This window comes from Aureobasidium pullulans (genome assembly GCF_000721785.1).
Source record: "Aureobasidium pullulans EXF-150 unplaced genomic scaffold scaffold_7, whole genome shotgun sequence".
Classification (NCBI taxonomy): Eukaryota; Fungi; Ascomycota; class Dothideomycetes; order Dothideales; family Saccotheciaceae; genus Aureobasidium; species Aureobasidium pullulans.
The window spans coordinates 125,670-150,625 of NW_021941027.1; the positions used below are offsets into that span (position 1 = coordinate 125,670).

General features: G+C 49.6%; 11 protein-coding genes across 11 annotated transcripts; 1 reads left to right on the plus strand and 10 right to left on the minus strand.

Moving 5' to 3' along the window:
- Positions 1-502: 502 nt before the first annotated feature.
- Positions 503-1,030, minus strand: M438DRAFT_354345 (uncharacterized protein; the record flags this gene model as incomplete). The annotated part of the gene is made up of 1 exon (XM_029906943.1): positions 503-1,030. The coding sequence occupies one exon, from the start codon at positions 1,028-1,030 to the stop codon at positions 503-505; it is 528 nt and encodes a 175-aa protein (XP_029761432.1).
- A 356-nt stretch (positions 1,031-1,386) lies between these two features.
- M438DRAFT_344612 (uncharacterized protein) lies at positions 1,387-2,342 on the minus strand. Its single transcript, XM_029905268.1, has 2 exons — positions 1,804-2,342; positions 1,387-1,744 (listed from the first exon to the last, which is right to left on the minus strand). Exons 1-2 carry the CDS (start codon positions 1,974-1,976, stop codon positions 1,687-1,689), a joined length of 231 nt encoding a protein of 76 aa, XP_029761433.1. The 5' UTR covers positions 1,977-2,342; the 3' UTR covers positions 1,387-1,686.
- A 463-nt stretch (positions 2,343-2,805) lies between these two features.
- On the minus strand, positions 2,806-4,617 carry M438DRAFT_354346 (uncharacterized protein; the record flags this gene model as incomplete). Its single annotated transcript, XM_029906944.1, has 1 exon — positions 2,806-4,617. One exon carries the CDS (start codon positions 4,615-4,617, stop codon positions 2,806-2,808), a length of 1,812 nt encoding a protein of 603 aa, XP_029761434.1.
- A 178-nt stretch (positions 4,618-4,795) lies between these two features.
- M438DRAFT_391287 (uncharacterized protein) lies at positions 4,796-7,732 on the minus strand (the record flags this gene model as incomplete). The annotated part of the gene is made up of 3 exons (XM_029909072.1): positions 4,796-6,241; positions 6,428-6,461; positions 6,698-7,732. The coding sequence occupies 3 exons, from the start codon at positions 7,730-7,732 to the stop codon at positions 4,974-4,976; spliced, it is 2,337 nt and encodes a 778-aa protein (XP_029761435.1). The 3' UTR covers positions 4,796-4,973.
- A 330-nt stretch (positions 7,733-8,062) lies between these two features.
- Positions 8,063-9,499, minus strand: M438DRAFT_334166 (uncharacterized protein; the record flags this gene model as incomplete). Its single annotated transcript, XM_029903686.1, has 1 exon — positions 8,063-9,499. One exon carries the CDS (start codon positions 9,497-9,499, stop codon positions 8,063-8,065), a length of 1,437 nt encoding a protein of 478 aa, XP_029761436.1.
- A 202-nt stretch (positions 9,500-9,701) lies between these two features.
- On the minus strand, positions 9,702-11,120 carry M438DRAFT_354349 (uncharacterized protein; the record flags this gene model as incomplete). Its single annotated transcript, XM_029906945.1, has 1 exon — positions 9,702-11,120. One exon carries the CDS (start codon positions 11,118-11,120, stop codon positions 9,702-9,704), a length of 1,419 nt encoding a protein of 472 aa, XP_029761437.1.
- Positions 11,121-11,743: 623 nt separating this feature from the next.
- On the minus strand, positions 11,744-12,769 carry M438DRAFT_354350 (uncharacterized protein; the record flags this gene model as incomplete). Its single annotated transcript, XM_029906946.1, has 1 exon — positions 11,744-12,769. One exon carries the CDS (start codon positions 12,767-12,769, stop codon positions 11,744-11,746), a length of 1,026 nt encoding a protein of 341 aa, XP_029761438.1.
- Positions 12,770-13,367: 598 nt separating this feature from the next.
- On the minus strand, positions 13,368-14,921 carry M438DRAFT_334168 (uncharacterized protein; the record flags this gene model as incomplete). The annotated part of the gene is made up of 1 exon (XM_029903687.1): positions 13,368-14,921. The coding sequence occupies one exon, from the start codon at positions 14,919-14,921 to the stop codon at positions 13,368-13,370; it is 1,554 nt and encodes a 517-aa protein (XP_029761439.1).
- Positions 14,922-15,093: 172 nt separating this feature from the next.
- Positions 15,094-16,907, minus strand: M438DRAFT_192680 (uncharacterized protein). Its single transcript, XM_029899265.1, has 2 exons — positions 15,686-16,907; positions 15,094-15,625 (listed from the first exon to the last, which is right to left on the minus strand). Exons 1-2 carry the CDS (start codon positions 16,818-16,820, stop codon positions 15,267-15,269), a joined length of 1,494 nt encoding a protein of 497 aa, XP_029761440.1. The 5' UTR covers positions 16,821-16,907; the 3' UTR covers positions 15,094-15,266.
- A 4,715-nt stretch (positions 16,908-21,622) lies between these two features.
- On the plus strand, positions 21,623-22,878 carry M438DRAFT_294643 (uncharacterized protein). The gene is made up of 2 exons (XM_029901851.1): positions 21,623-21,680; positions 21,734-22,878. The coding sequence occupies exons 1-2, from the start codon at positions 21,657-21,659 to the stop codon at positions 22,841-22,843; spliced, it is 1,134 nt and encodes a 377-aa protein (XP_029761441.1). The 5' UTR covers positions 21,623-21,656; the 3' UTR covers positions 22,844-22,878.
- Positions 22,879-23,372: 494 nt separating this feature from the next.
- M438DRAFT_316647 (uncharacterized protein) lies at positions 23,373-24,940 on the minus strand (the record flags this gene model as incomplete). The annotated part of the gene is made up of 3 exons (XM_029902706.1): positions 24,831-24,940; positions 24,328-24,772; positions 23,373-24,272 (listed from the first exon to the last, which is right to left on the minus strand). Exons 1-3 carry the CDS (start codon positions 24,878-24,880, stop codon positions 23,373-23,375), a joined length of 1,395 nt encoding a protein of 464 aa, XP_029761442.1. The 5' UTR covers positions 24,881-24,940.
- Between the last annotated feature and the right edge of the window lie 16 nt (positions 24,941-24,956).

A 24,956-nucleotide genomic window follows, 5' to 3' on the forward strand; every position in this document is an offset into this window, starting at 1 on the left:
CTGCATTCAGCCGGACGTCACATCTCACCGACATTCAACATGCTTCTCACAGACCAACAGCATCAACTCGGAAACACGACATATCAGTCCTCTACCACATGGGGCTCTGTGCCAATGCTAACTCTCATCATTCAATGACTCCAGCACTGCTCGTGCTGTTCCCCACGGACACAGCATTCTAGATCAGGCTTCTCTGTCGAACATCGAGAACACACAAGGCGAGCCACAGCTGTGGAAAGGAACCCGCATGATGGCATGACTCTTCTAAAAACGAGCAGAGTATCAGCTTGCGTTCCATGAAACTTCCATAACCCACTAACAACAGAATGTTGGACGATCGGACAAAACACGACTCCGCAGAAGCGTTCATCGAATATTCTCCATAACTCTTCATGCTAGACTAATCTATACCAAGTACCGACTCCTAAGAACTGCGTCTCTGAAGCGCACGTGGTGGTACTCTCGACTCATTCGTCCAAGAACACCTCTGCAGGTTGTCCATCTAGTCCTCTGCATCCCCGTCGTCTCCGTCTGCGATGACATGTGCGGTGGTTGAACTCACCATGTTCTGCAGCCGCCTGGCGTTCGAAATCTTCTTTTCGTCACTTGCAGCGACCGTGGATGAAGCAGTCACGATAGCAGCATTTGTGCTACTCGCACCTGTCGTGGTAGGTCCCCGGCTTTGCAGCAATTCTCGATGCAGCGACAGAAGACCTTGTGTCTTTGCAGGAACGGGTCCCTCTTGTACCTTTCTCATGGCTTCCTGGACTGCTCGTTGTCCCACTCGGGATTGGTTGATCTCAACCTCTTGTTCTCTGGTCCCGGTCTTCTCAACAACCTCATTCGCAGATTCGTTCCCGCGCGCATTCTCGATTCCCGTCATGTATGTGTAATTTCCGCACGTTGACGTGCAACCTTGCTGGCAATAAGGATCCGTGCCACCACAATAACCCATCCACGCGTTGATATTCTGGGTATCCGGCATAATTTTGAATTGCGACGATGATCTTTTTCTGCGGGTTCGACGCATGGCGAGAATGCAAAGAAAACATGGGGTTATCTGCAGTAAGTCTTTGTTTTCAATCAGAAAACAGGCACGTGGAACTTGATCGATCTGGATTGGTGTGACTGAGCTGTAAGACAGGCTGTAAGGTAATGTGGTACAGGGGGAGCGCATGGCAAACAAGGTTCACTGCTGTTGACGGTTTCTGGACATTTCACGTTTGGGGCAGTGACACGATTATCGTCGCACAGGAAACGCCTGCTTTAAGGTACATATCATTCTTTGCGTGGAACTTGGATCCAACGCATGGCTGCGAGTCAAGCAAATAGATTGTGACAGGAAGATGTGTATGTATAAGGAGTTACATATAAACACGATAAGAATAAAGAACCACTGATGTAAAACAGAAACTCCACTGCTTTAGAACCCCCAAAAGACAAAACGCCCAGCCAGCCATGCATACAAGAAATAAGAAATGAAAATGAAGCAAACAAGCCCGGCATGGAAAATCTTCAGACATCCTCCACGATTCCAATATGTCCATCTTCGCTCTTGACGATATGCTCATCAAACACCTTAGCGGCAGAGGTCAAAAGGTCAGAGGGTTGCGTATCCCCGACAGCAAAAGTCAAGCGATCGGAAGGACCCATGCCATCGACAAGAACATAGATGGGCATGAGTAGTCAGATGCCGGTTTTTTGGAGCAGGCCGGCTGCCATCCAAGGCCATCCGAGAACAGTGCTGTGTTTTTGATCAGTAAAGGTAGAGGAGAGAAGGGAAATGGATGGGGGATGACTTACATGATGAATGGTGTGTAGGTGGCTGCAGTGCGGAAGGTGCGTCTCATCAAGATTGAGTTGTCATGTTTGTGGGGCATGAGGGTTGAAGTGTTGCGAGCGAAAGGGTGTTCTTCCTTGATGAGAGTTCTCAGAGTGCGGAAGAAGGCACGGGTTTGGGTAGGTCTGAATGCCATTGTTGTGGAGTGTTGTGTGTGGGGTTTGGGTGTTGTGGAGTAAGAGTGGTCGAGATGGATTGGATCGAAGAGTGGAGATTGATTGATTGGTAGAGAGGAGATTGTTGGCTTGATGTTTTAGTTGTGATGGTTGATGATAGAAGAAAGGGTTACACAAGGAAAAGAAAGACAGTATACTTATAGAGGTGATAGACCTACGACGATATGCGGGATGAGAGATATTCTCGGAACAGGACGACAAACAAAAGCGTTCGCAGCGGACAATTGCAGCGACATCAGCAGATCACCAGATGACAGGCGACAGCACGAAGCCGAGTGTTTGCCGCATACTGCCAAGTGGAAGGCGCGTTCGACAGGTCAGGAATCTGGAGAAGTCGGGAGAGCGCGGCGCGAAGGCCACGGAGTCGAGGTGCGGCATAGCAAATTCATGGAAGGAAAAGGGATGCTGACCGACGAAGGATTGTTTGCGTGATTCGTGAGGTGACAAGAGTGCAGAGCTGGTGATGGACGGCGTGATTGTGGTCTGTGCCTGAGACTGTGGTGTGATGCGCCAAGCTTCTCACGGGCGACTCCGATTATTGCATTTTCCACCTTGATGTTGCAGTACTTCCTTCTTGCTTGTCGACTCCATGCTGGTTTCTGACATGGTTCAAGCGGACCTCATCGGCAGTCATGATAGAAGATCAAGGAGAGGTGAACAGGTCGACACGCACATCTGTATCTCCGGCGCCCACATCTGCCGACTGCCGCATTCACCATGGCAGCACAGCTAATCAAGTAGACTTTTACGACAAGAAGGAACATAATCTATCTATACGATTATCACTACCTACTCATCGCCCTTCCCCTCCTTACGCCTCCGGTACTCCCTCAACAATTCTTCAAACTCCTCGTCCTCCCCCGTCATCCTGGCTTCTCTTTTAGCCCAGGCCCTATCATACTGCCTCTCGGCCCTTTGACCCCTCCTTTGTTCCATCAGCATGGGCACCATACTCGCCGTTTCCCTCAATCCTTTGATGAGATCCTCGTCAAACATCCCTCTGCTTCTTACCAACTTAGTCCACCAGGATGACTTCTCATCTTTGATCATTGTTTTGGCCAAGTTTGCTGAAGTATATGCTTTAGATGTCGAAGCATGAATGGCGCGGAGGTGAGGGTACATATCTTGAATCGCGGCGAGTAGTTGCTCTTGATTTTGCGCTGGGGTGAGTGGTTTAGGTGTTTTCTTCTCGAAATCGGAGAAGAGCGTGCGTCTGGAGGGGCGAGAGAAGTCGATCGGGGAGGCCCAGAGGATGAAGCGTTTGAACAGGGACTTTCGTCGACGACTTTGAGCTGACTTGTCTCCTTCCTCACCCGAGGCTGGTCCGTCGGACTTCAACAACAGCCCAGTCTGCTCGAACAGGACACTCCACTCTCCACCCAACACCTCGAGTCCATCTCTCAACCCCTCGAGCACCATGGCATGATTCCTGAAATCGTCCTCCACAGCTTTCCGAAACTGGAGCTTTGAATTACCAAACCATTGCTTTGGATTGTATTGAACACCAGTCTGGGTTTTGTTGTTGATTTGCTCATACAACTTATCGACATGGTACGTTCTTCGCCGCATGATCTCGAGAAGGATTTCTTTGTTGCTGTCGAGTTTCTCGATGTGGTCTTTGAGGTAGGCGACGAGTGTGATGAGGGCTTCTATTGTTTCGGAGCGAGTGTGGGGTGTCTTCCATGATTCCGGTTTCATAGGCGACGATTCTGGCTCTTCGGTCTGTTGGCTCGGATCCGTGTCTGTGGTCAGAGTGGCTGACTCTGACTCGGCAATTGTTGCTTCGGCTGCTGTCCTATTGGAGGGCGAATGAACACGACCCGGCTGGGCAGATCGAGATGACTGCTTTTCACGGACTGGCGTCTCATGAAGCAACGCATGTAACCCTTTCTTCGCTTTCGCAAGCAGATCCAGTACGTCGTCCAGAGCTTCCGGACTTTCTGATAATGCATACAAGACTCCTGGGATGGCATGCCGGATGGAAATGTCACGAACCAGCAGCTGTGTCTCTGGAGGAGCTTTACAGTCCAGGATCTTCGGAAACACTGGCATTCGACACAGACCATATTTGACACCAGCGTTGACGTAGTTGAGATTCGGCCAGGCATGATACGGTGTTCTCTTGATCGAGTAGACAACGCCTGCAGAAGGATACCAGAAGAGAACCAGCCAAGAGAACATGATGCCAGCAAGAGCAACCATGCCAATGAAATGCTCTCTCTTCGGCACCTTCACTCGATGTCTCGGCGGCACAGACCTCGATTCGCGAAACCACTCGTCCAACCAAGACTCTCCGTATCCCAACGAGGATGACCGCTCACGCAACCTCGATCTCGATCTCGATCTAGATCTCGAGCGACTTGCCCCCAAGCCCACAGATATATTCTCCAGCATCTGACGTCCGCGATACTTGTTCCTCCATGCTTTCAAGTCAAAGTTCTCATCTGGAGCGAAAAAAGGTCTATCAGGATATCGGATTTCTGATATGGGTGGTGATGCGGTGATTTCGGCTAATTCTTGCCATCGGGGTTTTGCATTCCTGAAATCGTGGAGGTCTGTTTGGGCGAGATTGAAGAGATCGGGAGTTACTCGATATGCCATTGTTTAGTGGAATCAAAGGTATGGCGAATTTGACGATGGAAAGACAGGGACGTCGAATGTTTTCATGCTATTGCTGACGTTGGTGACAAGGTCTTGATCTCCGATTTCCGAATGCGGAAGTTGAAGAAGCTGGCATTGGAGTGAACGCTTCCTAGCATTCCTGCCATGTATATCTGACATGGAAATCTTGGCGACTCTTACGAGCTCGAGCTTCGATCTCGCACTTTGCAACATGTCACTCCCTTGAAAGACATATACGCAAAAAAACACCACCTGATAAACTGCTATCGTTACAATGTCATCTATCTGCCATTCTAATTCTCTCTTTACCTCCATATCATCTATCTCATGTCCCACTATTCCTTCCCAACCTCTTCCAACAACCATTCAACATATGTCAAAAGTCTGACTTTAGCACCAGTGAATAAAGACTTTCCACCTCCCGGTGTCCCTGCCAATATCCTCGCTTCTTCAAACGCATCAACGATTTTACCATCGAAAGAGGAAATACCATGAGTATATGCTGTTTTACGCAATGATGATCTTTGCGCTTTCATCTCCTTCTCAGCAGCTCTGGCAAAGGTATATGCTCTGCGGATACTGGCTTGTGCATTTTTCAATGCCGAAGACGTTTGGATGAGTTTATCGAGGAGGGCTTTGTGGTCTTGATGCATACGTGGGAATGTAGATTTGGGCTTGGGCTTGGAGGTTGTTAGCCAGATTGATTTGCTATCGGTGGGGTTATCCGCGGTGTAGATTAGGCGTTGTGTATGTTTGTAGAGTGTATCGCATGAAGTGCCAAGTCTATCTATACGATATGACATTTGCTCTAGTGGTTCGAACCAGCTTTTAATAGTGTTGGTAACGGCGTATTGATTATTAGTCCAAGGAGCCGTAGACTTAGCTCGTGGATCGTATGATTGGACGATCTTGGTTGCATCACTGTTGATCTGCTTTAAAAATCTATCTCTGTCGTCCACGAGGCGGAGCAAGTCGGTGCGGACGTTGGATGTGAGTTTGTAGACTGTTGTTCTCGGTTTGCGAGGTCTGTGGTAAAACTCCAGTGCATCGCCCTGGAACAAAATTATAGCATCCAGAGCGTCCGGAATGGTATTCGTATCCCTGGAGATGGCGTGGACAGCCCCGGGGATCAGATAGTTGATAGACTTCTGAGCCGGTCCCAAAGCATCGCTATTGTGTAGGTTGCAATTGAGAACCATCGAAGTACCTGGAATTTGACATAACTGATGTTTAAATTCCTCCACCAATCGAAAAGAGGCCCGGCGCTCCATTGGCGTAATCCTAGTCAAGCATTGCCAAAAAATAAGCAACAGCTTAAGCAGAAGCAGCAGTTTGACGAGATTCCATTGAAGTGTCCACCATAAAGATGTTGGCTTGCGGGTTTTCTCCACAGCAGTACGGTGTTTAGAAATACTTCTCACACGTGAAGTAGATTGAGCTCTCTTGCGAGGTGGATCTACTTGGGCAGGAGAGGGAAAATCCTCGTACTTTTGGTAGTCGCGTACATCGCTTCCGAAGGGAAAGAGTTTGCGGTCAGAGAAATCGTCGCCCTCGTAGCGAGGTCCATCCCCCGAACGTCGTGGCTCAAAATGTGAGAACGTGGCTGGCATTGTGTTTATGATGATGAGTGAACGATTGAGTAGAGCGGAATGCAGTCAAGACGGTGAAGAGCGAGCATAACCATCCCGAAAAGATATTTCCGCATGCGGAAGCCGCTCATCAATGAAAATTCTTGCAGCGTTTCAGCTCAAAGGACGATCTTTGAGAGTTATCCAGGAGTGGGACTCACATGCGAATCGCAGCCCAGCTTTTGGAGAGAGTACCTATGGATCATCTATACGAAAAATGTTTCTCAAAACTCGTGGTTCATGATAAAGATTGCTAACTCAAATGAAATATCTCCCATGATGTCTTTTCAAGATACACGTCGTGTTAGTACTACCAAGTCCTTCCACGACATTCTTACACCGCCATGTCATTACAATGATCAGATTCGCCTCTTCCCAGCTTTTAGGAGAGCGGCAGCACAATTTCTCCCTTCAACAAGCCCCTTATACACATCATCATCAAATGGAGGAACAGGAACAGGTCCTAAGAACCCAACACGCTTCGACCGAGGTTGCTCTTCCATTTTCGCTCCGACCGCTTTAGCCATATTGTATGCTTTCAATGCACTGGCCTCTGTCGACTTGACCAAAGACAAGACCTTCTGGATCTTCGCGAGGGTGATTCTGTCGGTCTGCAGTATGCGTGCGTCAGCTCGTGCTTGTCTGTCTCTAGTCCACAGTAATTGCTCAGTCTCTGCGTGCAATTTCTCACACCATGCAGTCAACTCCGAGAGCCTGTGTCCCAGACTTGCTATATAGCTTGGCCATTTGTTAACAGTGTCGATGACTTTATTCTCATGTCCTTTCCAAGGATCCATGGACTTTTTCTGTAGTTCGAAAGAATGTATTAGTGATGTGGATTCGCGGCTGATCGTATGCAGTATTTGATCTCTGTCATTCTTGATACGTCCAAGAGCCCGTTTAATATCGCGGTGTTGCGTGATGATTGAGATCTTTTCCTGCATCGAGTCACGGGATTTGCCTGGAAAGTGTGAGATGTCGTTTGTTGGAAACTCGTCGTGGAGCTTAATTGCCTCGATGATATTGCCATGGTCTTCGGATAGGATATGCACGATATTAGGGATTAAACGTTCAATTGAACTCTCGGACAATCTGGTGTTGCCGAACCCGAAAAAACTGGGCAAAGTTTGCTGTGCAGTTTGAGTGCTGATGGCTGAAGTATACCAGGTAGTGTATACCCCAGCGATGACCAAAAGCCATGCTAGGAAGCCAGGGAGGCATCCTCGTGTTGATCTGTGAGGAGGCTTTTGAGATGATGAGCGTCTAGGAGTAGTCCTCCTGTATGAAGGTGAGCGAGATGGAGCACGAGTCGATTTCTTTTGTCTTTCGCTATAGGCACGAGGTCGACGAGACTCTTCCCGATAGTTGTATTCTACATCTCGCCCTGCATCAGTTTGTTCAATGACTTCGCGAGTCCATTTAGATGTGTAACGAGATCTAGCTTTAGGTGATTCCTCCCTAAACATGGTTGATAACAGTTCGATGATTTACGGTCGTTCAAAGATTGATCTACGAAGCGTGGAAAAGCGCGTTGGAGGAATGTAAGGTTGATGAAGCGGAGATGATCCAAAGCAAACTGTGATTTGGCGCGCGTCCGTATGCGGAAGCTGCTCACCGCTTCAGGCCCAGTCTCAATGACCCCGTCGAGAAAATAACGAGGACAAAGCATCTTGCTCGTATATGTGTTGTAGGGCAGACATGAACTTGTTAATCAAGTAGCTAGAACCATATGAGACATTCTCTCGAAAGCATTAAGTAGCATACGACCTATCAACTTGAGCATCTACAAGATACTCTCAATCACCCGTTCGTGGTACATCAGTCAATGTTGGAAGCCTTGGATATCCTGATCCCTTGACTTCCTTCCGTAAACTTGCCATGATTGGCTCCAAGAATGCCGGTCTCTTGCCCGTAGCAGCTTCCTGTTTTGACAACTCGATGTTGGTGCTGATGTGAAGCTTCATCTCGACCATCTTTTCGAGGACGTAATTGTGTGTTCTCTGGAGTTCTACAAGCAAAGATTGCATTTCTTCCAGATTCACCACCCAGTCGTGGTCTTCAACATCCACTTCGTCATCATCTTCTTCTTGCCTCTCCTCCGGATGGCGGAACAAATTCTTCATATCGCTAGACAAACTTGATCGTTTGGGGACATGCTTACGCCGCCCTGTAGCCAACATTTGTCGAACGGCTTTGAGGAGCTCATCTGTCTTTTCCCTGACACCCACGAAGGAAGCGGAGATCTGGGTAAATCTTTCAATCGCGTCTGTATAGCTGTACTGGAGGTCATACATGAACTCTTCCCAATCACTTCCATATAAGAAGCCGAACCGGATTTGCGCTGGAAGCTTGTTGTATGCTGACAGTCGTGCTTTACATTGTCGCTGCATCGATGCGTCGTATAATTTGTAGTAGACGTTTTGTTGATCCAAGTTGGCCCATAGGCGTGACATGTGATTCATGACTCCCCTGCCGGTCTCATACTCAAGGTCAATGCCAGAGGAAACCATGTCGCGGCGCTGGTCATTTATGGAGAAGTATACCTGGGTCCATTTGTTTGGATACACAGGTTTTTCTTTCCTTGGTTTCCACCTTTTTGGCTTCGCTTTGGTTTGTTTCTCTGGTCGAGGGCAATGCAGCAGGGTTGACATGCCAGATATTTTGCACATCTGGTGCTTCAAACCCGCCCCAAGGCTTCCAGGGATGCCTTTGACGGGGCCGGTCAAATTATCGGAGAGTGATGGCAGACCAGCAGCGGGATTCCAGAACAGCGCCGCGCTAGGAACCTCCCATATCCAGAGAGTCAGTGCAGTGAGAAGCAGAGGTACAGCCCAGTCCGAAGTAAATATTGCCTCCAGAGCACGAAAGACTCGAGGGAAGAACGGTAAAGGTGGAAGATTGATGCGTATGGTTGGATCACGCTGACGCGATTGCGGACGAGAGCGTGAGGCGGTATGTGTACTGTAGGCGGATCCTCGCCCAGGCGATTGTGATCTTGGAGCGCTGTCGTGGCGATACTCATCCATGTTATCGTTGAGAAGATCATACCGACTTTGGGAGTCGGATGCCAACTGGTCATAATATCCGTGTGAATCTTGCTCAAGCCATTGTAAATCATCCTCGAGATCATCTTCGAGATCATCCTCAAAATCATCCTCGGAGTTTGCTTTCGAGCTTCTGAATCTACTCGATTCTGGGAAACGGGTGTATGCCGAATTGGGCTGTTGGTCCATGTTGCTGCCGTGTTGTAAAAGTAAGCTCGGGTAAATACATCGATGATGGGAGGCAGAAGAAAGAACACTTTCAGAGTGTGACGCTTGGAGAATTGTTGTTCTCAGCCGTACGCATTCCTCCCCTTACGATTCGGAAGCAAGGGGGTGGAACTCTGGAATTTGAGATGTCGAGTCTTGCATGGATGTTTCTTGTTGATTGTGATTATTTCTTCGATTGAAGAAGGATCCGTCTCGTATGATCAGCCACTCCAACGACTTCCCTGAACTCTTCAATAATCGCACCATTCAACCTTGTTCTCGTGCTGGACGTAACTAAAACCTTCTGAAGCTGGTCAAAAATTCGGACCTTTGCACGATTGAGCCTGTGATTGATTGTGTCGATGTTCTTTGCAGTAGATTCGAGTAAGTTATGAGTTTGGGAGAGAGCGTCCAGGAACTCAATATGTTTGCTGACGATCTGGCGCGCGTGCTCCTCATTTGTGGTGATCTTGGTCTTCCACAGCCAGAGTCCTTGTTCAGGTTTCTTGTTATTCATGGCCACCAGTGCTTTGCTTTTGAGTGCCACGGCGTGTTTTCGAGTTGAATTGCATATTTCCTTTATGTGTTGTATCGAACCGCTCAGCTCTGTCAGAGAATGCGTCCAGGCGTCGAGTGCCAGTTTGACATCCCGGCGAAAGTCATCTCCAATACGATCGCCGAATGCCAAGTGTACAATTGGTGGCAAAGAGCTGTACCATTTTCTGCCCTTAAGCTTTTCGTAAACATCGACGATGGAACTTGAGCTTCTGGCGACTCTTCGAAAAAGCAAGTCCATCTCAACATCGTGAAATTCAAGCTCAAGTGTGAGGTCGATAATTTGGTCTTCGGTCTCGGCGTAAGAAGAGAGATGTGCTGAAAGTGTTTCCAGAAGACGGCATGTACGGATCCATTCACCAGGGTCGTCGGCAAGTAACGCAATGCTACCGCTCAATGACTCTGGGGGATGGACCTCGCTATTGGGGTTGCAATCAATTATATGAGACAAAACAGGTATTCCGCATAGTGTTGAATACGACGGGAGGTTGGACCGGTGGAGCTGTGTCGACTGTGCGGTCGTAAAATCTGCCAATCGTATCCGGATTGAGTAAGGGATGACAGCAAAGCGCCAGACAGACCGAAGGAAGGGTATTGTCCAAGCAATCAGCACCAGCGACGCAAGCACAACCATAGTCAACGTCCATCCCGCAAGGCCAAGGGACGACGATGACCCGAGTCGCTCAAATGCCAGTGGCCAAGCGGATGAACCTTGTGTCGACAGGCGGTCTCTTCTTCTCCTGAAGTCGGCGCTTTTGCGCTTGAAAGATGGCGATGGCGCAGTGCTGACAATTGGCGGTTCACTCCGCTGACGTGCTTGAGTATGAGAATGAGAGGAATTGGCGGAAGTAGTCCGTCGCCATGATTGATGTGATCGCTGCAGCTCTCTGGTGTCGTCAAAGCCACTCGATTCGTCGCCCTCAGCCAACGGCCAACGGTACTCATCTTCCTGTTCTGACTGTAACTCAAGTGTGTGTCTTGCTTCAGAGGTTCCGAGTCTACTTGATTCGGGAAACCGAGTAAAGGTAGGGCCTGATTGTCGATACATGATAGTAACGCTGAGAGCGGTGATGGAGACGAAGGAAATACATTCCCTAGTTCTGCTTGAGAGAGAGGTAGGGATCCGCTACTCTGCTAATGATCATCTGACCAAATCTAGAGCAAGGAATGCAGATTGCGCAATTTCTTGGAGGCTGACAGATGCAATGCAAACAACGCCAAGATTGTGAACTCGAGGACAACGGTAAACGACTATCCATACAATAAGGGTAGGAAACCACACCATAAACCGAAACAACCCGAAAGCCAGCATTTGCGACGCGTTTGACGGGGAAGTCTCTTCGCTCTTGGAGACGAGGCAATCCATCGCCTTCCGGGTGTGATTATCTATGCTGACGAGGCATGATGAACGAGGATGGAGGGGAGGAGGGAATAGAGCAGGACGGAAGGCATCTATATATCGTCATTCCCTCGTCCAGAAAGGCTGGTGCGGAGTCCCTGTCTCTAGCTAGATACATAGTTTGCAGTGCTTTGAGACATGCATGACTTGTCTAGCTCGAGATCAAACCGACAGAGTGTGTACTCATCACAGCAGTGATACCCGTTGTCCAGGAGATGATAAATATGGCGTAGGTGCGGATGTCCGAGATCGTAGAAGACAGGACCATCCCATCAATGAAGTCCGTGGCCGTCATGGATCTTCGACATTCGAGCGTGACGATCTGAATCCGCCTTGTCGCGTAGTTGCATTCTGTACGCGAGGAGTTCTAGGGACAACGTCCTAGCCTCTTCCACATCAACAAGAGTGGCTGGGATATGTCTCGCCCTCTTTCCGATGAGCACTCTCCAGTCCGGCTTGCCAGCAATGATATTCCTTTTAGCTTCCCGCAACGATGCCAGCGCAGCTTCAGCAGCATTGTGATTTTTTCTCAACAGATCCAGTGCATTTTCGACAACGGTGTGGAGATGGCTGATCATTTTCAAAGCATGTGTTGAATCGCGATCGAGCGTGGTTGAAAATTTCCAGAATCTGATTGCTTTGTTCGCTTGCTCGATTTCGGCTTGGTTTGACTGTGATTGCTCGGTCTCGATTCGTAAGGTCTCTAGACTGTCTGACATTGTCTGACATATTAAGAGCAGCATCTCACTTTTGTGGTGCATCTTTGCAAACTCAGTGATGAAGATACTGAAATGGGTGACGACCTGGTTGTGAAAGCCTCCCCATATGGTGCCCACGCCCCTCCAAGGTTCTCTAGAGGGGACCGAATCATCGGCCTGTGTCCCCTTTGTAGACTCGCGGAGCAGCTGAGTCGTTGTGTAGTTGATCAGTCGAAGATTGGCGTCAAGATCACGTGCATAAGAGGGTATCTGCACCAGTAAAATGTTCACTTCTTTGACCAGAGTATGAGTAGCGCTGTAAGGCAAGTTCATGCTTAATGGCAGAAGATCGCGACGAAATTCATCAGCAAGGTGAGTTGCTTGAGTCAGATGGTCAGGAATCTCGACCAAAGCCTTGACAGTATCCGAAAGACGATTGAGATTCCTTTGATTGACAGTAATGTCCGGTTTTGCAGTGTTGGGTAGACCACAGTCCAAGACCCATGGAACGGCCGGCATCTTACAAAGGCCAATGGTCAAGCCTGGGCTGACTTGATTTAAGGATCGCGTGAGGTTCCGTGTCCAGATTGAGTAGGGCATAGAGGCAAAGCCCCAGACAAGCCGAAGAGAGGGAAACATCCAAGCCACTAATACTAGGAGCGTAAGAACAACCATAGTTGATATCCATCCCGAAAAACCGAGGATCGAAGAAGAGTCCCGTCGTATGAATGAAGGTTTCCTTGTGGCAAAGCGGTCATCTCTCCTGCTGGAACTGGCTCTCTTGTGTCTCGGAGATCCTTGATAGCCTCTTGAGAAAGCTCTGCGTTGATTCATTGGTGATTCCAGATCATCGGTTGCGTTTGCAGCTGAGTGAATGCTAAAGAAATGCCAACAAATGTTGTAGACAAGGCGCAAACCGATGATGTTCGAAGGTGAGAACAAGGCTTGCTGAAAGCAGAGGCGGGTCATCATGCCTACATTCCTCAAACCCGGGAGTGAGGGGCAACGCAAATTACGCAGACACGAAATGAGTCGCCACAACAAGAAGATCTACATGGAAGAGATAAAATCGAGTATGCTACCAAAGAATAAGCTAGAACGCTAACAAAAAGACGCCTCCCCGAAGAACAAAGTGAAATAAGAATCAAGTTAAACCAGTGTGTTGACCCCACTGACTGTCCGAGATGACACTGCATAATCATGATCCGCCTTCGATACTGGCGCGTATATCAGCCCTGTGGATTCCAGCAAATCGGGCGTTGTTCATGGTAATCTTCAAATCCTCAAGGACTAGTCCTAGTGTGACGTCAACCGATGTCGCCCTTAGAGGGCTGAAGAGAACCAGTAGGTCAACAGTGGCTTTATCATGGGCTGATCTAATCGCCGTAAGCGCAGACTCGACATTGCTGTTGGTGGCTACCAGTAGCGGACTTGCTTTCTCAATCACTTCGAGTATTTTCTCGTGCTTTCGGATCAGATTTGCAGAAGCAGATTGTTTAGAGGTCAACGGGATATTGGACTGGTGCATCCAAAATCCTTGCTGTTCGGTTTCTGAGCGTAGACCGCTGTTTGCTTCGACATTGAGAACCTGTATCTGCTCGCGCATGTCCTCACAAGCATTGATCAAGATCCCCAGTTTTCTTTGCAGATCACTAAGACTGATAGTCCACTCTTGGAAAGCAAAGGCAACACTGCGTTGAAACATGACGCGAGGCGAGTCACGAATTAAATCGAGACACGAACTGTACCATCGCCTCTTCGGTAGCTCGGCATAGCTGGTAACCAGCGCAGTTATAGTTCTGTGTACAGAACGTAACAGCGAGTCATGATCGGCATCATATCTTTGAAGTGCAACGATGACCTGGTTGACCTCTTTAATAAGAAGCTGGATAGTACCGTAGGGTAATCCGATTGCAAGAGGAGCTAGATCTCTTCTGAATTCGGCGAGAAGCTTTGATGCTTCGAAGAACTCTTCAGGGTTTTTGGTAAGCTCCTTGATACCATCAGAGGGATGATCAAGATTTCTTCCAACATGAGTAACCGATGCCGGAGTTGGGTAAAGCGTGTTGCAATTCATGACCAAGGAGGCACCCGGAAGCTGACAGAGATAGAATGCGTGACTCTGCCTGACTGGACGATTTGAGTATGAAGTACAGGCCGCTATGAAGGATACACCTGGAATGCCGCATATGCTGGTGATCAGTGTCTTTGGAATCCTTAGCACCCAGCTCAGTACTCCGAAAACCCAAGTGATGATTGCCCAGCACGATTGGACCAAGGGAAAAATCCAGACCATAAGAGACAGGAGCGAGAGTGAAGCAAGCAACAAAGCCCAGCCCGAGAGGCCGAAGAAGTTGAGAGGTCTCAGTGTCTCAAAGGTCCAGATAGCGTAGGTCTTGATATGAGTCCTGAGTGATACAGACGTTCCTCTGGCCGAAGAGCGACGCTTGTCAGAACCAAATCTCTTGGACTTGTCCTTAGATATTCTGCGGTGCTTTTGCGAAGAGCTTTTTGCTGACCTGACAGGCGAGCGTGAATCTTCCCCTGATTCATCGCCGTCCGAACATGAAGTAGGGACCTCTGAACCGAAGAACTCAAAATCTTCATGATCACTCGGAGAAGGCGAAGGAAATGCTGGCTCCTGATGATTGCGACTGGCCTTGCGTTTCTTTCCGATGAATTTGGAGAGGGATTCTTCGGCAGTAGTATCCGCTCCCGAACTTGAGTATTTGTGTCCGTGTCGTCGAGTCATGGCTGATAAGAGTGGTTGATGAATGTACACAAACGAAGTCGAGATAGGATGTTGGACGACAGGCTTTTATTGTTGGTAAATGAGCTTGGACTTATGGACGTAAGACTATGTCCTGATCAGAGGTGAGACCAATCATTCGAAAATGTGGTCTGTCTTGTGTTCGGACTGATCCGCCCGCCACAAGTCTTGGAAACCAGAGACAAAATGCATGTTGCAACAGCAGGAAGCCTTCGCACAGTCGTGACATCTCAGAAACACCAACAACGCGAAGCCCAAAACTCCATATCTCGCCGTTCCAACAGACAAGCAAGCGAACACCTGACAATGAACACCAAGACAGCGATCTCACATATCTGGAGTATACAGCTTCCCACCGCCTGGTACAATCTCTACAGCATCGCGCAATGCTTTCCGATGCGCCCTGAGCTCAGACGTGAGTTTTGATACTTCTTTCAAATCCGCAAGAGTGTTGGTGATGTGTGTAGCTCTTTTCCCGAAGTATTTTTTCCAGGTGGGCCCATTCGCGTTGATGCGTCGCTCGGCTGCCTGCATGGACGCGAGACCGGTCTGAGCAGCATTATGAGTGGTGTTGAGTAAGCGCAAGGCTTCTTCAATCGCGGTGATCAGACCTTCGGAAGTTTTGATTGTGCCAGTGGTATGTTCGGGAGCTTTGCCCAAGGATCTCCATGACTTGGCGGTCTTTGCTGATGTCGCTTGATCGGCTTCGGCTTTCAAAGATTTCATAGTAATGGAGACTGTCTCACATGTTGATAGCAGTCCCTTGGATCTGCTGTATAGGCTCGTAAACTTTGTTGCCCAATCGCGGAGATGGTGCACCATGTCGCCGTGGAAGCTACCCCACTTCGTTCGAGCGTTGATCCACGGTGCGATGAGCTCGAAGATGTTTTCTGTCCAAGGCTGCTCGTCGGAATCCAAGTCGCGCAACCTGGCAGAGATCTGCGGGATCCGTCGCAAAGTCAAATCAAGATCAAAATCGTAGGCAGCTATGTGTACCTTCAGTAGAGCAAGTCCTTCTATATACTCACTGGAGGCATCCAGGGGCAACTGGTCAGCTAGTACTCCATGGTCATGCATGACTTGGTTGACCAAAGTGTATGCTTGGAAGATATCCTCGGTGTTTTCAGTCAGCGCTATCACAGCATCCGAGATCCTATCACGGTTTACTTTATCAATAACCATGAATGAGTCCGTGGCATCCGGCGAAGCACAGTCCAAGACCCATGGAACAGTCGGCATCTTGCAAAGACTGGTGGTCAAGCCCGGGCTGACCTGATCCAAGGATCGCGTAATGTACGTCGAAGCCCATTGAAGTAGCGAACCCAGTACCGCAACATACTGCCAGATATTTGTGTTCCGGTAGGCCAACAAGATTGCAAGCACCAGAGTTAAGGTAAGAATGGCAATCAACGCCCAGTTCGCATATCCCATGCCATTCGATTGTCGCGTAAGCCAGTCATTGATATGGTGTCCGCAGGTTGTCGAGACTGGGTTGCGTCTACGGGATTGTGAGCGTGATTGGTGTGCCCGACCGGAGATGGGCCTATGGCGCGATCTTGATCGGTTCATTGTAGTTCGGTGACGCGGTGTCATTTGTGCATCTTCAGGCTCGTAGTAATGTTCTCTTTGGTTTTGCAAGCGTAAGTTGTACGAGGGATTAGAAGTAGCTGATGGCGTCCCAGATTGACGCATCGCGTTCGTTCTGGTCTGTCGCGATGCTCCAGTACTTGATAGGCGATGGTCTGCCCACATCTTGAAAATACAATTGTGATTGTGGTAGCGGAGAGATAAACTGGGGGCGCTGCACAAAAAGGGCGGAGATGAGAGCGAAGAACTAGAAGCGCGGTGCGAGCAGTTCTCAAGTCGCAAATTGAAGAACATTCCGCAATCTCCTGGTTGAGCTACCCCTGTGCTCGAGAGCTGATCATTGATAATAGGTTTTTGATCTCTGCGACGTAAGGGCACAAGCGCTGTTTGCAGTCAGTAAGTGTCAAGAAGACAGAAAATGTGAGTCTGTAAAGGACGGCATTTCGAGCAATTCGAACGCCAGTTTTGAAGCGCTGAAAACAAGAAGGAGCCTTTGTCCTCGGCACGAATCTTCGCCGACACGCATCTGCATAGACTGATCGTTAAAGAGACATCACATGCGCACCTTCCAACCCTGCTCCTCATGATCCAAGAAGCTCCATTTTCGTGCGGTATAAAAACCCTTTGAGAGGGCGAAATATTAGTATTCTCTACAATGATGAAATAGCACTAGCCCATCTCTGTTCATCTTTTCTGTTTACCTTGTTAGCATCTTATTCTCTACTACAAACGTTCAGGGGTGTAACTTACTTGTCGAAATGCAACAACATGCCAAGCACAGGTACGAGTTGCAACTGATGCTTCCTGTCCTTCTGCTCCAAAAATTGCAGTAGCACATTCTTCAGGTACACGTAGTCCACACTCTCACCCTTGGCGTCAGGTCCACCTGTGGTGGCCACACTACCGTTTCGGCTACCCATGGGACTACCGATACGTGATGACTCTAGTGATGAGCGAGCAGAAGGTTGAGATGTTCGACCCTTGAGCGTTTTGATCTCATCGGCGAGTGCCTTGGAGGATTTCTGGAGAGAAGCAAGACGGGTTTCTGTATCGGAAAGGGTCTTGCGGAGGTCGGTCTTCTCTTTTTCCAGAGAGTGCGAAGTGCGCTCGTGGTCATCAAGTGCATCACGTAGTTGTGTCATTGCACTCCTGACTTCCGTCAACTCCTCGTTCGCTGCGTCGGTCTTCTTCTCGAGCTCGACCTTCTGTTTCCGCCAAGCAGTCTCTTTCTTCTCGAAATCTTCTTTCTCGTCGTTGATGGAAGAAAGTTGTTGTTCTGCGTCCCGAAGCTTATGTTTAAGATCTTCAAGTTCACGGGCACGGCGACGACCAGCGGTCGATGCTTCCTCTTCAGCACGATCGCGTTCTTCAATTGCGACGTCCATTCTTTCGCGCATCTCCTTGACACGAGATTCAGCACGACCTTCGACGTCAGCTAGCAAGCGTCGCATGGTCTCGGCTTCTCTACTACGCTCGCTGAGAAGACGATGAGCATCCGCCAACTCCTCTTCCAAACTTTCGCATCGCTCCTTGACTTCCTTCATCTGAGTAGCAAGTTCGCGAGTCTGATCTTGCATGCTGTCCATCAAAGATTGGGCAGATGCTTGTTGTGCGGACTTGAGCTGCAGTTCCTCCTTCAGACGGCCAGACTCTTGAGTCAAGGTGGAGACCTGCTTTTCGAGATTTTGAAGCTTCTCGCGTTGCTTTGAAGACTCCTCTTGAGCCTTGGTCAGATCCTTCTGGAGCTTGTCTCTAGATTCCGTAGCTTCCTTCTGTGACTTCTCTGCCCTTTGAAGGTCCTTCTGTGATCTAGTCGTCTGCTCTTCCAAGGTGGCAGTGCGCTCTGCATTCTGCTTGACCTTGTCATTCAGAGACTTGATCTCGGCATCTTTCTCCTTAGCCTGAGTCTTGTAAGAGGAGATTTCTGATTGCAAGTCCTTCTCCTTGGCTTCCAGCTTGCGAAGAGTTCCGTTGGATGCAGTCAAATCCTCCTTGGCCTTCTTGAGCTCGGTAGCTTCTTGACGAAGGCTTGTCAACTCTGGCTGAATCTTGTTGAGATGTTCTCTCAGAGCCGTCAAGTCCTTGTATCTTGTCTGAGCCAATTCATTCGCGGCCGACAGGTCAGTTCGTAGAGATGAAGTCGTTGATTTGTGTTCGTCGAACTCAGCAGCCAAGCTCTTGTGCTTCTCGCTAGAGTCAATATGACTTGACTTGAGAGACTCGGCTTCCTTCTCCAGTTTTTTGTTGGTAGTCTCCAGAATTACCTTCTCCTTCTGTATCGCTGCAAGTTTTGACTCCAACTCCTTGCTTGAAGAGCCAGAAGATTGCTTGAGCTCATCTAGCTCCTTCTGAACCTTGGCTTGTACCTCAGTCTTTGACTTGATTTCAGACCTTAGGTCATCGCATTGCTTCTGTAGAGACTTGCATCTGTCTTCAAGTTGCTTCATCTCCTCGGCACGCTCTCCAGAATCCGAATCCTTCTGAGCTTTGAGCGTCTTGATCTGATCTCTAGCGCCACACAGATCGTTGCCAATGTCCTTCAGCTGTTCTCTAAGGTCATCGATCTCCTCTTTGAGATCCTCTTCGCCCTTCAGCTTAGCATCGAGTCTGTCAATAGCGGCCTCTTTCTTCTCAATCTGAGTGGTCAAGCTTTTGATCTCTGCGTCCTTCTGTTCAATCACAGTCTTCAACTCTGTGATCTTCTCACTACTTTCCTCTGAATCTACATTTCTGCCGGGAGCCAACTGGCCGAGTGAGTTCACAATGTGTGCTCTGGCTGCGGACAATTGCTCGGGTGATAGAACAGACTCCTGCAAAGTTGGCGTCTCCTCCGACTTCTCTTCAGGCTTTGGTGAAGGTGCAGATGAGGGTGGTGCGCTTTCTGAGGCCTCTGCAGGCTTATTAGCAGCAGCAGCACCGCCCTTCTTCTTTTTCTTGTTCTTGTTCTTCTTCTTTGCTGCTCCACTTTCCGCTCCTTGCGCAGGTGGGGCCGTATCCGGTGTAGCAGTAGGAGTAGACTCAGCCACGACGACCTCTGATGCTTCTTGCTCGGGGACCTTGCAATGGCCGCATGCCAGAATCATCTGATAAGCATCGTCACGCTCCCTCTCGGCAGCTTTCAGCTGACCTCGAAGGGCAGTCAATGATGTGTCTTGAGTGGAGACTACAGAGGCAGCTTCAGCAGCAGCCTTGAGACCATTCTCGCTCTTCTTCAAGTCGTTGCGCATGCTGTCCATGTCCTTTTGCAACGACTTCTTAACGGATTCAGCATCGGTTAGCTGAGACTTGAGGGTTTTGACCAAGCTGTCCAAGGTCTCCAAGCGCTTCTTGTCAGCATCGCTGGCCTTCTTAGTGCTTGCATCCTGACCGGCCTTGTCCTTGTTCTCCTTCTCCAGCTTGTTTAAAGCATCTTGGGCAGAAGTGGCTTTGGCCTTGGAGTCCTCGATCTGGCTGTTCGCAGTTTTCAGATCAGAGCTTGCTTGACTGAGCTTGTCGCCGAGAGACTTGATGCGGGATTCTAGAGGCTTCTTTTCCGACTCCAAGACATTGTCAACCTGACTCAATTGGGTCTCGATCTTGTTGATAGCATCTTCGGAGTCGTTGTACTTCTTCTCCAGTTCAGATGTCTGCTTCTGCAACTCCGAAACCTTTTGTTCAGACTCCAACTTTTGCTTCTCCAAATCAGACTTTTGCTTTTCAAGAACGGCCACCTTCTTCTCGGAATCCGAGTCAGACTTGTCTTGCGATTCCTTCGCAGTTGACTGGTCCTTGGTTGCCTTTTCCAGCTCGTCGCGGGCCTTCTGACCGGCGTTCTGGGCGGCCTCGAGGTCGGTCTCCAGAGTGGTAATCTTCTCGTTCAGTTCTTCAACTTGACGGGTCTTCTGGTCCAGCTCTTCCTGCAGACGTGGAGCCTCTTCCTCATAAGAAAAGAAATCCTCGCTCTTTCTGGTAGACTTGGAATCCTTGTCGTCGACTGACAGGGTGACTGCGCCTAGAGGATCCGTCTCGGTTGTAGCTTTGTTCTTCTCATCCCTCTCTTTCCTCAGACCAGCAGCTTCGTCAAAGGCATCCTTTGCCCTCTTCTCAGCATCGTCAAGTTTGCGCTTGATGTCGTCCTTTTCACCAGTGACTTTCTTGTACTCTTCCATGACCATGTCGCCCTTGAGGTTGAGTTGCATGAGGTATTCGACCAGAGCGGAGGGATCGGCAATTGAGGTCAGAGGGGTGTTTTCGCGAAGAGCGGCTTCGAAAGGCTCGATGGCTGTGACCCTTGCATGAGCGATGCGGTATGAGCGGAGAAGTTCGGTGTAGCGAGATTCGAGCTTTTCGAGCTTGCGCAACTTTTGACGGACATCCTGAGGTAGCTCTTCGGGTTGCTTTCCCCCACCTTGAGGCTTGTCAGTGACAGGGGCGTCGGATTGGGCTGGCTCTGTTTCGTTGGTCGCAGTAGCTGATTGATCGGATGAGGAGGCTGAGGCTTCGGTCACGGCAGGGTTCGGCGTAGCGGTACGAGTGGGAGCTTCGTCATCTTCAATGACAAACTCGCTCGGGTCAGGACCTTTGGCGGGGATGCCACGATTCGAGTCGGCGCGGGCACGATTGGCAGGACGGTTGGGCGATTCTGTTCTCGAGACGCCTCTTCTAGCGGCGGACGAGGGAGTTCGCTTTACAGGAGACGAGGTACCAGATTGGCCTTTTTGACGGGCTTGTTCCTCGGCGATCTTGGAGTCCAGAAAGGAGTCCAAGTTGCCTTTGAGGCGCTGAGGGTCGAAGTCAGGAGGAGGTCGTGGACACCTTAGCGTCAATGTAAGAAACTCACTTGAAACATGATGGGATGCTTATGATGGAATAAACAGCATAACTAAGGAAACAATAGATGGCAAGAAGAGAAGCGAATATTATTATTGTTTGATGAAGACGCAACACGTTGATGGACGGGCGGCTTTCCGAGGCGCGGCCAAGTCTGACTTTCGGCCTGTGATCGGTCTTGGGAAGGAGCACGTTGGAGCTTTGGCGGCAGGAAGGAGCGACCGACGCGTGTGGAGATGCTTCGTCATAGCCAAAGACGCCTTCGCGTTCTTTCTCTTTACGTTTCTGCTTTTGCATATCCATGCATCTCTCATAGCAATAATGGTTTCATTCTGGCCCTTCAAGGTATGCATTGTTCTATTATTGCCGTATGTTCTCTACTGACCCTAACTGTCTAGGGTCACGACTCTACCTCGGCAGCGTCATTCGAAAAGCTGCTGTCTGCCCTCTCGTCCAAGATCAACAAAGAGAGCGCTCACAATGATCGCCTGCGCCAGAGACAACGTCGCTACAAGGTGCTATGGACGCTATATACCACTTTTGCCTACATCCTCGCCGCTGCTATCCTCATCCTCGTCACCGGCCTACCGAACTGCTCCGCCATAGAGTACACCGGTCTTGCCGCCTCACCACTCCTCATCTACGGCGTAAGGACTGGTCTTGACGCATACTTCAACTACCGCCTCTCGTCATCGCAGAACTACCTGAACGGATTGAACAAGCAACGCGACGATGCTATCACAAAGCTCAAGGAAGCCACAAAGTACAACTCGACCCAGCAACTGCTCGACAAGTATGGCGGCTCCACTCCCACAAAGTCTCCTCAGCAAAAGAAGCCACAAGACACTCCCACGAAGAAGCCCCAGCCTTCTTCAGTCAGACGTACAGGACTGCCTCCACCACCCACAGCAAACATTCCTGGACGCCAACTCCCCCCATCATTCAACCCCATGACCCCACCTCAGCAAGGTGCACAGTTCCAACCTCTTCCCCCTCAGCAACAACAACCTACACAACCTCAACCAGACCCCCAAGCCGAGTTCGCACCAAATGCATTCACAGCACCCGCTCCCCGTCATACAGAGTCGTACGCTTCCTCAGGCCCCAGATGGTACGATCGCATCCTCGACGTCGTTCTCGGCGACGACGAAACCCTACCCAAAAACCGCATCGTTCTCCTCTGCCGCAAATGTCGCCTCGTGAACGGCCAAGCCCCACCGGGTACCAGAAGTTTGGAAGACTTGGGCGCGTGGAGATGTAAAGAATGTCATGCCTTGAATGGACAAGAGTCGGAAGCCAAGGCAATGATTAGGGAAATTGCTGGCGAGTCAAAGGTCGACGATAGCAAGCCGAAAGAGATGCAGGAGGCTTCTGGTGCTGAACCGTTGGCCGATAAAGATGATATTGAGGCGGACAGTGATAGCGAGCAAGACGCCGTGGACGAGGACAGCCTCAGGGAGACGCCTGCTGCCTCTACTAGAAGTAAGGTCAGACAGCGCAAGAAGTAGCGGATCTTCTCATCCATTCATCACTAGCATAACGGAAAAGCATACGTACAAGCAAAAAGCATCAAACAAATAAAAACAGTTGGAACATGATTGAAGTTCTCTACCTTTATCGCAGCAGCCGAATAACAGCAAGCAGGCTTCAGTCTAAGCTCAGCTTCCCCTTTATCTCACGATTTCAAAAAGTGACCACTCGATGTCTGGACCAAAACGAAAAGACAGCAAAGGACAGCGATTGATTTAAAGTGCGATGAGGAGATTCAAAAAAGAGCAAAAGCAGAAATGGACGACTAGGGGATCGAACCCTAGACCTTCAGCATGCAAAGCAGACGCGCTACCACTGCGCCAGACGCCCAATCATATATAAGCCTGTTTTTTAACACCCTATAAGAATCTGGGAACAACGCTCTTGCCAACCATCAAGGTGTTCGTGTCTTTGATTCATTCCTGGTGTTGACGGGTTGAAAAGGAGTTGAGGAGTTGAAAACAATCATGCATTCATTAGTCGAGTCCATATCTACAGAATCGCAATCTACACCCCTTCCATCTGCACCTCTCTCTGTTCTGTGCTTTCGAACTGCTTGTTCATCTCTCCTTCCTCGTTCTTGTCCTTGTCCTCCCTCACCCCCTCCACCTTTTCCAATTCCGCCAATTTCTGCTTCGTCTTCTCCACCTCTTCTTGCTCCCTCTTCTCCCTCTCAACTTTCTCCATAGCCGCAAATTCTTCGTCCACATCTTCTTCATCCACTTGTCCTCCAGTGTTGGCTTCATTGATGACACGGCCAACTTCATCCACATTTTCCATTTCCTCGCGCAGACGATCGACGACTTCTTCTACTCCTTCCGTGCCGCCTACTTCTGCGTGAAGTGATTTCAACACCGCTGTTGATGCGGACATGGCGGATACGATTGCCACTTGATCGGCTGCTGATTGGATTGCCGTGTATGTTTCTTCCAGCTGGGACAGGGTGGCGGATCTAGTGTGTAAGGTTGTTTCGGCGAGCTTTTTACTGCGGAGGGCGGATTTGGCTTGGATGGTGCGTTTTGCGGCGACTGCTTCTCTGGCTGTGATGTCGAGGGTGGTGATTCGAATGGTCAAGGCGTTGACTTGTGTTTCCAATGCCGAGATCAAGGTGCGTAGATTTGCGATATCCGTGTCGTGTTGGGTTATTGGTTGAGGAGTGGTTTCGGATGGATGTTTGAGCTTGATTGTTGTAGAGGTGAAGGAGAGGTATGGTTTATCGCGGGACAGGTAGCGGAGGAGGATTGTAAAGTCGGTGCTGCTGAGGGCGGATTCAGGGTGGTCTGTGGTATTTGCTGTTGGATCGAGGACGAGGGCGAATTCTGATTCGAAGAGGTCGCGGGAGAAGATGCGGGAGGTGAGCGATTGATCGAGTTGAGAGGCTTTGGCTATGATTGCATTGGCCGCTTCCTGGTGCTGGTGTTAGTGGGAGGTAGAAGTGTTGAGAGAGAGAGAGAGGTTGTACCTCGACATTGGCCATGACGACAAAGTTGCCGACTGACAGCTTGTCTGATGTACCGAACAGTGATGCGACTCCGACCTGTTTAAGGCCCCAGCTCACAAGCTGCCATGGTGAGGGTATCCAGGTCTTTGCATAGACACTCTTGGTCGAGTTCAGAAAATCGTCCAGCGGAACAAAGTCGCGCTTGTCAAGAGCATCCTGTATGACAGCACCTAGAGCCAGCGGCCGACCCCATTGTGTCGAGTTCAAGGCACGAGACAGATCTTCACCGCTGCCAAAGGCGACGTGACTCGGGCGTTCAGATGTCGTGGTTGTGGGTGGTAATCGTCCAGCGCGTGCGGCAGCCGTCAGGCCACGTAGCCATGCTTGAGAGTTTGCTTGGTATCCATCCGGGTTTGATGTCTTTTGTAGGCGGAAGTCCGAATAGAGAGACTGAAGGCGGTTGCGACTGCTCGTGGTATTAACCTTGTCTCGCCTGAGAGAAAGACGCAGACGAGGGCATGTACCTACGGAATGCCTCCTCGTGTGTTCGCAGAAACTCTACAAGGTCGTTCATGGTGATTTGGTCGTTTTGGTTGTACAGGAAAGAGATGCGCGATGCGCGATGCGAGATGCGAGATGCGAGATGCGAG